At 44.1% G+C, this 12,643-nt stretch overlaps 2 protein-coding genes and 1 non-coding gene across 3 annotated transcripts; all 3 read right to left on the bottom strand.

Moving 5' to 3' along the window:
- Positions 1-550: 550 nt before the first annotated feature.
- Positions 551-6,982, bottom strand: LOC118795412 (vesicle transport protein USE1-like). The gene is made up of 9 exons (XM_036553871.1): positions 6,961-6,982; positions 6,245-6,432; positions 5,748-5,797; positions 5,036-5,114; positions 4,698-4,850; positions 4,001-4,016; positions 3,837-3,870; positions 2,544-2,706; positions 551-1,777 (listed from the first exon to the last, which is right to left on the bottom strand). The coding sequence occupies exons 1-9, from the start codon at positions 6,980-6,982 to the stop codon at positions 1,595-1,597; spliced, it is 888 nt and encodes a 295-aa protein (XP_036409764.1). The 3' UTR covers positions 551-1,594.
- LOC118796186 lies at positions 941-1,016 on the bottom strand. Its single transcript, XR_005005866.1, has one exon. It is a non-coding gene; the product is annotated as a small nucleolar RNA SNORD66 (small nucleolar RNA).
- Positions 6,983-7,315: 333 nt separating the features above from the next.
- LOC118796003 (vascular cell adhesion protein 1-like) lies at positions 7,316-11,976 on the bottom strand. Its single transcript, XM_036554837.1, has 6 exons — positions 11,861-11,976; positions 11,193-11,441; positions 10,129-10,431; positions 8,950-9,039; positions 8,058-8,258; positions 7,316-7,700 (listed from the first exon to the last, which is right to left on the bottom strand). The coding sequence occupies exons 1-6, from the start codon at positions 11,922-11,924 to the stop codon at positions 7,534-7,536; spliced, it is 1,074 nt and encodes a 357-aa protein (XP_036410730.1). The 5' UTR covers positions 11,925-11,976; the 3' UTR covers positions 7,316-7,533.
- Positions 11,977-12,643: the final 667 nt, after the last annotated feature.

The raw sequence follows: 12,643 nt of genomic DNA, 5'->3' as shown, positions 1-12,643 counted from the left end.
TATACAAAACCCTACAGAAGCCCAGCCAAAGAATTAGGCTACCTGAATTAATTCCAAATGCTACGACAAGCCTAATGAGAGATTTGGAGCCACGTTGTCAACAACAATCAATCCGATTACAACCGAGCATCACCACAAGTATGACTAATGTAGATACATAATAAATTAAAAGACACATCACAAGTTGGTGATTTCATTTAATATTTAATTTTACTTAAATATTTAAGTTATTTAATAATAAAATAGGAAAGTCTTATATTACAACACATTGTTTAGAAGTTTTCACTACCCGATTTACAGTTAGTTTCAAGGAGACACAGGACACAGCAGTTAGACCTGTAGAGTGGGATGGAAAAGTCTTCATACCTATTCCTTATTGTCTGTACTCATACAAATTCACAATTCACATTAATCCAGACTTTCAAAAAGGAGATCACATATCAAAAAAACCAAATCAACACAATATCATGCTACGTCGAGACATGCTTAGGAGCGCATGACCCCTGACCTATGACCATGGAAATTCCACAGTTGAGATATGCACTGTTAACACAACATTGAAGGTACAAGTGATTCCATCTACACACATGGCAGCTGCCCAGTGGTGAGATTATAAGCAGGGCGGTGTGTGTGGAGAGGGATCACAGGCACCATGCTAAGGGAAACATGTGCTTAAAGAAAAATTTACTAAAATTTCTAAGAGCTACCCTGGCTCTATGTACTATGCATCTATGACAGTCAGGGGTGTGACTCCCGCCTGACAGGTCAAACAGTTTTACTATTTAGAGATGCATTGGAACACCTGCTTGCCACTTTGGTGCTGAACGGCCCACAGAACGCCTGTATCTTCCTGACCACCAGGGGGCGCTGCAGGCTTGCATTTGCTGGAAGACTGCGAGGTGCTATGAATGTGTTGATAAGCTCATGCAAAAACCACTGCCTTCTTCAACAACTCGGCTCCACCAGTGACCATCAAAGGACCAGACAACTGCACAAAAAACAAGTCATTGTAGAAGTCTATCGCAACACAAGCTAAAAGAACAAGTCAGGGGTCTATAAATAGCCTGCAATGTTGAGACCCTGGGTCATTCACCGACTTGCCATCAATGCCAACCTTCAAGAGAGGCCACTAGGGCTTAACCAAGCTCAAACAAACCAATAATGTATGCTCAGCAAGAGCAGCAATTCACATGACAAATCCACATACACTGGTGACCTTACACACAAGAATGGAAACGTGGAGTTAAGAGTTATCTATGGAGAATTATCTAAGGAATGTTGGCCAAACGCAAACGATCCAATCAGACGTCCAGATGTCTTCGAGAGTCGAGGTCCAGCTGTGCAGCTGACCTGTCAGGTTCCTGCTCGTCAAACGCGCAGACGGGGAAATGCGATTACTGATGCTATGAGTCAATCAATCAGACCTAAATCCTAATCACAGAGTCAAGCCGCTGCGCCGTCTCTGCTCCCAGGCAGCGCACGGATCAAGATTGAGGTCATTACTCATTTCTGGTCCCGCCCACGGCCTCCTTCGCTCCATTCCCGGGGCAGGAGCGACCCGCAACGCAGGGGCCTGGCAGGGGGGTCCGCTTTATCATCTGAGTCTGGGGAACAGCCTGATGAAGAGGATGGTGCTGATGAAGATGAAGCAGACCAAGATCAGCATCAGCCAGAGGAACCAGTTGACCGACTTCTTGGCGTGCTGCTCCAGGCGGTCGGCCTCCGTCTTCAGCTTCTCGAAATTGGTGTCCGCCTGCCTCATGGAGTGGTTGAGGGTCTGCAACAGGGAAGGGGGCGGGGGGCAGCCACGATGAGGAGCGAAAAACTGAAAATTACAAAGGCCAGGATGGCGACCGCATAGTGAATCTCGTTTTGAGAAAACTGGACATTTTTCAGTGAATGCTGACTTGTGCTGTCTCCCTGCACACATTCCTGCTCCTTTTTATAATATGCTCATTTTCACATTAAGGAGCAAATTGTTCTTTTTTTAGGGTTTTGTAAAAATTCTGGGAATATCACAATAAATGCTGCAAATCTTGGATGAACACCTATAACTGCATCATTTATCAAATGTTTGAAATACATCTTTAAGACGGAGCAATTTTTTTCCACTTCAAAGCAATTGCTAGACAAGCCTGCTTAAGACATTCCATCAATGCCAAGGTGGTACTTGTGTTACTCTGCTGCCCCCTAGGGGACATATCAGATGATGCATGGATTTTGACAAGTAATGCACAGTTTGAATGACAGGAAGGAGAACATCAATGCTGTGTATAGTTTACACTGAATAAAAAGGTTAAATTTTGACTGACACAGAACTTAAACTCACATTCATTTATTCATACCTAATGTACATTAACAGGATAAAGACTGATCTCCACATGCTGGCTTCGATGTTGCTGCTGGCTGTGGCACTTCAGACAGGGCACCAAGCTCCCCCAACTCTGCACAGACCTCCACATACCCCACAGTGCATCAGGGGCCCACAACTCCATACTAACACCTGAGCTTTTACCTTTCACCCCTCACCTGTTACCCCTCACCTGGTTGTCCTGCCTGATGATTCCCTGTGTGGCCAGCGAGTTGTTCTTGAGGTTGCGGGCGAGGTTCAGCATGTCCTCGGCCAGCTTCTCCTGGAGGAGGTGGTGCTGCTGGAGCACAGCGTCCAGCTCTGCCACCGACTGCCTCTCGTCCAGCAGCAGGCCCCTGCAGAGGGGAGGGAGTGAGCTCACACACAGCACCCAGCCCTGACCCCTCCCTCCGCCATAGCATCCCGGCAAAACCACCCCCTACCTCCCCCCCAGCACCCAGCCCTGACCCCTCCCTCCGCCCCAGCATCCCGGCAAAACCACCCCCCCCCCCAGCACCCAGCCCTGACCCCTCCCTCCGCCCCAGCATCCCGGCAAAACCACCCCCCCCCCCCTCCCCAGCACCCAGCCCTGACCCCTCCCTCCGCCCCAGTATCCCGGCAAAACCACCACCTCCCTCCCCCCCAGCGCCCAGCCCTGACCCCTCCCTCCGCCCCAGCATCCCGGCAAAACCACCCCCCCCAGCACCCAGCCCTGACCCCCCACTCCGCCCCAGTATCCCGGCAAAACCACCCCCTCCCTCCCCCCCAGCACCCAGCCCTGACCCCTCCCTCCGCCCCAGTATCCCGGCAAAACCACCACCTCCCTCCCCCCCAGCGCCCAGCCCTGACCCCTCCCTCCGCCCCAGTATCCCGGCAAAACCACCCCCCCCCCCCCCCCCCCCCAGCACCCAGCCCTGACCCCTCCCTCCGCCCCAGCATCCTGGCAAAACCACCACCTCCCTCCCCCCCAGCACCCAGCCCTGACCCCTCCCTCCGCCCCAGTATCCCGGCAAAACCACCCCCTCCCTCACCTCCAGCACCCAGCCCTGACCCCTCCCTCCGCCCCAGCATCCCGGCAAAACCACCCCCTCCCTTCCCCCCAGCACCCAGCCCTGACCCCTCCCTCCGCCCCAGTATCCCGGCAAAACCACCCCCCCACCCCCCAGCACCCAGCCCTGACCCCTCCCTCCGCCCCAGTATCCCGGCAAAACCACCACCTCCCTCCCCCCCCCAGCACCCAGCCCTGACCCCTCCCTCTGCCCCAGTGTCCCGGCAGAACCTCCCCTTCCCTGCGCCCCAGCACCCAGCCCGGACCCCTCCCTCTGCCCCAGTATCCCGGCAACCCGGGTTGCATGGCTATCCTTCTCATAAAAAAGGGACAACATTATCCTACCACCCAAACTAGTGTACAGCACTATTCACAGAACAGAGATATTACAGATACCCTGAATGACCAGTTTTAATAGATTTTATGTGATTAACTTACTTTCTCTTCCTCAAGTCAAGCCTTTCTGCAGATCCTACAAATAAAGACAAATGCATTATACACAGTTCATACAGTAACATATTAAAATTGGTGTCAGGATAATGATTTCAGACAGACAGACAATGCTTTTTTGTGCATGAAACCTATTAATGAAGCTTATTTACCTGCTTTTGATGACCCCTGGTGGAGAACAGGAATACAAGTGATAAAGATTAAATTAAACAGATTCACTCACAGTTGTCCCATTTGTTACTGTGGCTACTAAAATACAATTCAAATTTAACTTGTCGGAAAACAAATTAAGACCGGTTATGCCAAAAATAGGGTCCTGAGCAGGTACAGCTGAAAAGTATTACATCACTGCTAAGGCAGCGTATCTTAAAATAGCAGAGGAGATCACATTTTGGCATTGCATTTAGGTCATACGAGCTGAATTACTCTTGCAGTCAGACCCAGTACTGAAAAACCATCCAAATAAATTCACCCTTAAATTTCCTATTCAGGACGTGCTTCGGTTGGCAACTGCAGGCCCAAGGCCCCGTTCCACAGTAGGGGAAATCGCAAAGGCATGAACACAAGATACTACAAAATTAATGCACTGAGTATTACAGAATGATTTAAAATCATTTCAAGTCAAGGAACCAGATTGGCAATGTCACATTTTGGTAAGATGCTTAAATGGTGACTGCCTTGAAGCATTTCCACAGACATTTGGATTTGGAAACTTTAGCCATAAAGTATGTTCAACATCTCTACCTGGGGTAGGAACTACACTGCCCTCTGTGGGACACTACATCCCAGATAGCTGTAATAATTTGTTCTCTCTTACAATCACAGCTACAGAAGGAAATGGCATCTTACAGCTCCCATCAGCTCATTCTTCATTTCCCCAGTGAACCGCGCCTTTCTCTGCACATGGACCGTCTTGCTGACTGGTGTCTTCTCATTGGCTATGGTGGGTGTCCGGCCAGGAGCCAGGAGCTCATTGGCTACAGCCTTCTCTGTTGGGGATGACTACAAACAAGGGCATAATATTGAATATAGATCTTACAGATCTTTCTAAAGGAAACTTTAAAAGGAAAAAATATGTCACAATCCACCTGCAGTGACACAAAGAAAAGACATTTTTTCATTAACACTATTATCAATGACGCTCTGCTAAGACTGAGAGAATACAAAAATAAACAAATAGATCGAACCAGTTTCTCTGCCTCTAACAACCCCTTCAGAAAATCCACTTTCCGACTGTAGTCTGTCAACACCTCTGGTGCAGGTTTACTGAAAGGAGACAAAAAAAAGTTCAGGGGTGAAGATGATAAAATTACTGATCAGAGACTTCACATGCTGTAATATCCACAGTAGGCCTCTATGAAACAGACAGAGTTAAGGTCTGGTCAACCACCATTTGAAAACAGAAGACAAGACTCATCCATCTCCCAATCACTTATAACATCTCGCCAGATCAAATTAAAGAACTGGATGTCTGATTAAACCAGACCAGTGAAAAGTCACTGAAAGATGCTGGGCAGGACATTTTTTTTCATGTTAATCAGTATAAATCTGTTTTAAATGAAAAAGGCTAAGTATTCTTTGGGCTGCTATTATTTCTCTCAGTGCTTTGCCTTGTGACCATAGCAATCCTACTCTCACGGTAATCCCACAAACTACCTTAATCCTACCACAAAACACCCATTGTTTAACTTTTAATGTAGGTTTTATTGTTTATGGGTTTTTTTTTCATTGTGTACCTTTTCATTGTTTTATATACATGGCGTTATGAAAAAGAATAATTAGTCATTTTATGCAAGCTAGAGGCAAAAAGTAAAATTCAGTTTATTTGACAGACAAAAAATTACATAACTGCTTGCTACTTTGGACCTAATTGCAAGAGACAGAAATAGAACAGGCTACCTTGAACTCCTCTTCAACCCAACCAACATATCTTCCAGTGCACCCACATACTACAAGAAAAAGAAGAAAAACGGTTATGATGTGCATCCTGCATCGTTTCATTGACAAAGTACCTCCTGGTGAATTTACAAAACTTACATACATCTGATAGATATTCGGCTAAATAGTCCCGTGTCCGACCATGGTTTCGAATCATAACCTTCTGGATGCACGATCAGTTTGCCAACATCTACCCCACACTGCCCTAGCATAACCTTTTCAGTAACATTTAACCATCTGAATCCTACGCTTAACATTTTTTTCTGGTTTTCTGTTTGGCTAGCTTCCTGGTAGTGAGCTAGTTCCTCTACTGGTCCTTCGCTGCTTGCATCCGTTCATATACGGATCCAGCTAGCGGTTCGCATCACAGGATGTCTTAGCTATCGGCCGGTCTGCATGTTCTTTCCTTTGGGTTTTTAATTCGCGTTTTTATCTGAACAAGGTTCTCTCAGTCTCACCTTTTCAAGCCTCCACTCGGTTTCTCCACGTTTCTCCAAGGCGATGGATTCACAGCGGGACAACAGCCTAATGAAATTTATTTCCAACCGAGAGGTTGCCATGTTTGACAGATCACCGGATGTCGATTGAGAAAACGGGTAGAAAAAAGGAAATGGTTTGAAAGCTGTTTTCGTCTTACTCAATGGTGCTTTTTCGAGAGTTCAAAAATATGGAGTTTTATCGCCATCTACTGTATATCCTGAGTGGTCGAAAGAATGCATGGGTGAGTGTGGCCGCCCCAGCCGCCTGTGATGTTAAGTTTTGTTGTACTCGCTTACCTTCAACTTACGTATCGTTGCAAAATATAACACGGGTACGTTGCTTAAAATCTGAACAGATTTTACTCTGGTTAGAGTAAACCAACAATATGCGCAGAGGTTGAGAGAGAGAGAGCTAGATAGATAGATAGAGAGAGAGAGAGAGAGAGAGAGAGAGAGAGAGAAGGGGGCGGAGGGGGCGGATAGGACTCAGAGGTAGACCAATAAAAAATCACACTTACCAGTCAAAACCAGGTTGTCTAAAGGTGGTTAGTTTTGAACATTTATCAGTAATATATTTTTCCCCTCTGATTTAAACAAAGTGAAATGATGGTAACAATCAAGCATGAAAGGTTTAAGAAAACAAATACTGATAGTTTAAAAATTGAGTGCATTAAAAAGTGAATTAAAAGTATCACATTCAGTTGTAATGTAGCCCATTCTATTCAGAGCTGTCATTTACTTTGACACTGTATGGTGGATTGGCAGATAAAAGATATTAATGGACTGTGATTAATGTCATTTCATCATTCATAAGTCTATACACAATGCAAGTATTGACTTCAAAATTTTCACCAGTCACATAGCAAGAAAACAGATCACAATCTACCCTAATCATATACACACAATGATATTTAGGTAGACACACACAATGAAAAAGCATACACATCAAAGCTCTTTCACAAAATACATTCTGATATCATGGAATTACTATTTATAAAGAATAAATGTTTGACATTTATCAGTATACATTTACTTCATTATTTTGCCTAGTTTAATAAACATTTTGATTATCATATTCATTTGAAAAGATAAAGCTATTAAAATGGTACCACAGTTCAGTATTAGGTTTGCATGTTTCAGAATATAGAATCTGTCAGAGTGGAAGAATTTTCTGTCTTATACTATATTATCCTAGAGATCCTGATCTTTGTGATAGCGAGGAGGTGTTGCTTGGTTACACGTGAGGCTTCTGCAGGTGTGCAGAGAGGTTACTGTTCTGTCACAGGTGTCTGTGGACCTGGATCTGCTGTCTGAAGGAGTTCTGGAGAAGACTGTTTTCTCCTGCGACAGATCATCCACCCTATGATGGCTGATGCGGTAGCCAAGGTAGCCAAGGAAAGTGGAGCAATTACTGCGACCATGGTGGTGGAACCAGCTGGAACACACAGGCACCAGTCAGGTCACACAAAAAAACCCAAAAAGGCATCTGTTGTTTCAAAATATTTTTAAGACTGGAGAAATGGGAATGAAATGTATATGAATGATTGCTTGTCAGAGTAGTATAGAGATATAAATTTCCCCAACAATTTTAGCCATTTCTACAATGTAAATAAAGAACACATTCAGGATAAAGGCCAGTGACCATATGTAACCATACTTCATATTAATAGAGGAAGGTGGTGCCTCCCTCTCTCCCTCCCTCTCTCCCGCTTCTGTACCAGAATCACACCCTCACTCCTGCAGTCCTGTAAAAGATCTCAGCTTCACCGTATAATAACACAAAGTGACTAACCTGCAGATTTTCCCTCCTTACTGTACGGAGGTGTTGTAGCCTTCTGATCAAATGCAATTTTCTGTGAGGCTGACATCTCCTTGATAGGTACTGCTGCCTCAGTGGTGGTCACCTTCATTAGAGGTTTTGCTGTGCTTGTGACATGTGTCACGATCTCTGGAGCTTGTGAAGTTGTCTTTGGTGCATTTGCAATAGTGCTACCTGTGAAAAAGACAAAACATAAAACGAACATCTTCTCATTCCTAGAGTAGGGGTTGATAAAGTATAGCTCATGGGCCAAATGCATGCAAGAATGCATGACAACATTGTGTCTGTTCCCCCCAAAGCCCATACTCTAAAACTGATATTCTTTTAATGTCCAAAAAAGTCAGTGGTGTTTTACATTTTTATTTAACTAGCTAGTTTCTGATGCCGAAAATGTGACTAGATCTGCTAAACCAAGGTATGTGTCGGAATACGTGCAGAATGCATACGTCAGCCTCTAAATGCTTAAATTCCCCTATCTTGACACTGACATCTTTGCAGAAATGTGTACTCAACTTGTAAATATGCATAAATGGCGACAGTGGTTGGTTTCAGCTCAGTGAAGTGGCAAACAAGTGAATTTGAATGGTGTTTGATTCAGTAGCTGGACTGCAGGGAACCAGGTGCAAAGAGCCGCAGGAAATCAACATGGGCTGTGTGATATCAAAACAGACTGCTAATCACTAAGAAGACCATGCACTCTATGTTCCTTCCTTGTTCAGTTGAAGAGTTGCATGTACTAATGAAACTGTTGAGGAGTATCTGGTGATGTGATGTGGGGAAAATGCAAATAACAATCAAGTTTGACATCTTGACACTTGTGAGAATCTCTGGCTGAGATTGCATGATGACTGAAAAAGAAACATACTCCTCTCAGTGGTGGTGTCTCCAGTGGTTGCCTGTACCGGTGATGTCTTATATTCATGGATTGTCGGAACATCGGGTGTGGTCGGAGGCTCTGGAATTCCAAATGTGATTTAGATGTTTATAACCAAAAAGGCAGAACTGATTTCCCTTTCAACTGGCTGCTTCTTTTCACTCCTCACAAACAGTGAATGATATGGCGAACACGTGTAACTACTGCACTCAAGAACAAACAGGGCAGAAAAAACGAGAGGAGACAGAGTTATACTGTAGCTCACAGGTTATGAATTTAGAGCTGGATGAGCTCTGCTTATCCTTGTGTTCTCACAGCCCCAGGTCATTATCAGATAATGAGACAGAAGTCAGATTAACACGCTGGAGTCACGTCTCATGACTCCGCTAAGGACGAAAACGCTTCCTACAGCCAGCCAGTCTGACCCATTCTTCCTTTTGCATGGCCATCCCAATGAGAAGCTTCCTCTGTGAAGCCCTCAGAAATGACTCTGGTGAAACATAGTGAAGCTGTGATCCAAGGACAGTCGCCATTGTCTCACACAGGGGACGTGTGCAATGTTCCATCTTAAAGGTCACAGACAGCTAAAACAGACTCTACTGTTTATTCTACTCTACTCAGACTGACTTATTTGACCCAATCAAATCACTTTGTTGCCCACAGCCAAACACTATGCAATGCAGTGACATCCCATACAATATTACTTTATTCATCTCACTGGAGCTAACTCAGCCTTGAGACCCTGAAAAAAATGCAGGCAGAAAATATTCCACGCTGTGGTAAACACAATAAAGTTTGATGGCGTTGATGGAGTTGCTTTTCAGTGGGACTCATCCACAAATTGATTAATAAGCTTCTTATGAAAAGCTAGTTAATAATGCATAATAAACATGTATCACTTTGAAGACACCTTCATTAAGGGGAATGTATTTTTAACATCTAATTCATTTACACAACCAAATGTTTTTGAAGCAATTCAGGTGAATTACTACACTCAGGTGTCCTGGAAATCATCTTATCAGTTTTTCCACTGCTTCCCCACACACACCTTATACAGAAGTAGTTAATGTTAATAACTAATTTTCAGTAAATCACAACCACTTCATTACAGCCACAGAGATGGGTTGTAAAGCAATGCACAATCACAACAGGTAGAGGACATTAAGTTACCTGGAAACTGAATTGTCAGTGTGGTATTTTTTTTCAGGTTGTGACCCTTGGCTGTTAGCTGTGCTTCACATCTGTATTCTGTAGCCTCGGTCCCGGTCTGTTCAGCAGCAGTCAACAAGTAATTATCAAAATATTTATCACTCGGAGTGCTTTCTTTGGATTCCTGCACAATTTCGTCACCGCGAAACAACATCAGTAGCACGCTGCCTTGGGGGTAGACTTGGCTCAAAGAGCAGGTGACGGTGAAGGGCTGTCCGGGTGCGAGGACCTCAGGGTCTGTGGTCATGACGGGCTGTGGGAAAGCTGAGAGAAATCAGCAATGGTTGATACAGTGATGTCAAACTCTGTGTTTCCTTAACAGTATGGAGTATGCTATTAAAACTTGGTCATGCAGCACTTCTAAAATTGTGACTCCATGTATGGCTTTTGTTTGTGTTGTACTCTGCCTCACCTGTACGTCGCTTTAGATAACAGCGTCTGCCAAATGAATAAATGTAAATGTAAATGTAAATAAATGTAGGTGTTACGTCAGCGAGGTTTGTAGATTTCTTTGGACTGGTATGAAACAGCTCTCTGACTACGACGTGCTGATAGCATGACCCTGTTTATAATATTTTAAAAATAACTGCAGTATTACTTTTAAGAAAAACTAACAAACAATGGAGTATGGCACCCTTTAGTGGTTGCCTGTGGTGGATTTAAAGTGAGAATGTTCTCATTTCTGAAAAAAAATGGGACTATGTCACCTTCAAAACTTTGAACAACTTTTTTTTTAAGTAAACAAAATATTAAAGATCATTCTTTTACAAACTAAGCCCAAGTACTGCCAGAGCTATGTGTCGTCCTGTTATCGATATTTTACACTTACGTGGGATCATTAAATTTCTACAACACAATCGAGTTAGGTTTTGAAAAGGCCAAAAAAGGGGGGTTTTTTTTGGTGAAAATAAGAACCAGAACAGGAGAATGTTTAAGCTACAAAAGATGAATCTGAAACCTTGCACTTGTCACCGGCTTCTGACAATTGAAATTCACAGATCTGCAGCAAGAGACATTATTCTTACAGATGACTACGAGTTGAACGTATGTCTGTCTTCTTCCACAATTGGCCGCGCACGTTTTCTTGCCCTCATGCTGAATGGTGGCAGATGCAATGAGAAGAACAGTTTTCTGCCCTTCCTGTAGCGTCTTGTATTCTGCGTCGTCTAAACTCCTCCAATGGGGTTTGGCGGAACAGGTTGTTTCACAGGTGAGGTTGATGGCACCTCCCAGGTGGACCAGAGGATCCTTCGGAGTGATCCTGATATCGGATGCTTAACAGGGGAAAATATCATTTTAGAATTAAAAACCTTGTCACACTTGGATGTTTTCTTCACACACGGGTAAAAACAAAGAGCTGTAGCAGTTAGATCAAATGCCTCCCAAAGTGTATCATACAGAGTGCAATGCATACTGGAACAGGCTCATTACCTGAGCCATACTGTACTTTTTCATAGCCTTTGTTCACTCTGCATGTAATATAACTTGTTTTTCAGAGGAGGACAGAACTGTGAACTCTACATGTACATTGTCTATATGCTAGCATTAAGAAAATTTCAGCAATGCAAATAGTTACCATCAAGGAGGACAAGCCAAACACTTTATTACTAAACGTTCTGATTTAAAAAAAAAAAAACGAATCATGAAAAGTACAGTAGTATCACTCAGCCATGGTGGCAGACAACTGCTTTACCTTTGACAGCGAGCAGCAAGGAAATCAACAGAGCTGAGAGATGACTGCAGTGGAGAAGCTCCATTCTGACTCAGGGGTGTCTCTTGTCGTCTGTGGGTCACAGATACACCGAGAAAGTGGCACTGCTGCACTGGACTCTCTTGGCTTTGACATCTGCTTCGTTTCCACTGCGTGCATGTCTCCTCCCACCAGCACCGTAGCGAATGGACAAACGATTTGGCACACAACTACTGACACACACGCACGCACGCACACGCACGCACGCACTCTGACACATGCACAAACACAAACACACACACACTCACAGACAAACACACACACACACAAGCAGCCACAAACACAAGTGCGTGAAAGAGGCATACACAAACACAAACACACGCATTCTGACCCATGTGCAAACACACACACTCACAGACACACAAATACATGCACTTAGAGGCACACACATGGACATGAATCCAACTTTTTTTTAGATATCTGTCCTGGGACTGACCAGGAAAATCCAGAGGTTTTCCATTGACAAACCAGTCTCAGATGCCCAATGTTATGTTTTTCACAATAACTGTATTTAAGATGACTCTCAGTCACTCAGCGAGTCGGTTAATTGGTTATTTGGTTAGTCGGTCAGTCAGTTTGTCAGTGAGTGAAGTGAGAACACATTGGTTGGTAGGACATCTCCTTCAATTCACATCCAAAAATAACTCATAATCAGAGGAAGAGATATTTTGTAATTCTTGTTACAAAAATAGTAAGTTGCTTCCTTTTTCTTTTTTTACTGGCATA

The sequence above is a fragment of the Megalops cyprinoides genome, chromosome 20 (genome assembly GCF_013368585.1).
Source record: "Megalops cyprinoides isolate fMegCyp1 chromosome 20, fMegCyp1.pri, whole genome shotgun sequence".
Classification (NCBI taxonomy): Eukaryota; Metazoa; Chordata; class Actinopteri; order Elopiformes; family Megalopidae; genus Megalops; species Megalops cyprinoides.
The sequence above is the reverse complement of the archived record's forward strand: the minus strand, read 5'-3'. Positions and strand labels throughout refer to the sequence as shown.

Coding starts and splice junctions, on each gene's coding strand:
- LOC118796003 (XM_036554837.1), bottom strand. CDS start 11,924: ATGGAGCTTCTCCACTGCAGTCATCTCTCAGCTCTGTTGATTTCCTTG. Junction 8,259..8,949: donor AGACACCACCACTGAGAGGA/GTATGTTTCTTT, acceptor TCTTTTTCACAG/GTAGCACTATTGCAAATGCA. Junction 7,701..8,057: donor TAAGGAGGGAAAATCTGCAG/GTTAGTCACTTT, acceptor TGTGTGTTCCAG/CTGGTTCCACCACCATGGTC.
- LOC118795412 (XM_036553871.1), bottom strand. CDS start 6,982: ATGGGCTACATTACAACTGAAT. Junction 4,851..5,035: donor TGTTAGAGGCAGAGAAACTG/GTTCGATCTATT, acceptor CCTTGTTTGTAG/TCATCCCCAACAGAGAAGGC. Junction 1,778..2,543: donor TCATCAGGCAGGACAACCAG/GTGAGGGGTAAC, acceptor TCCCTGTTGCAG/ACCCTCAACCACTCCATGAG.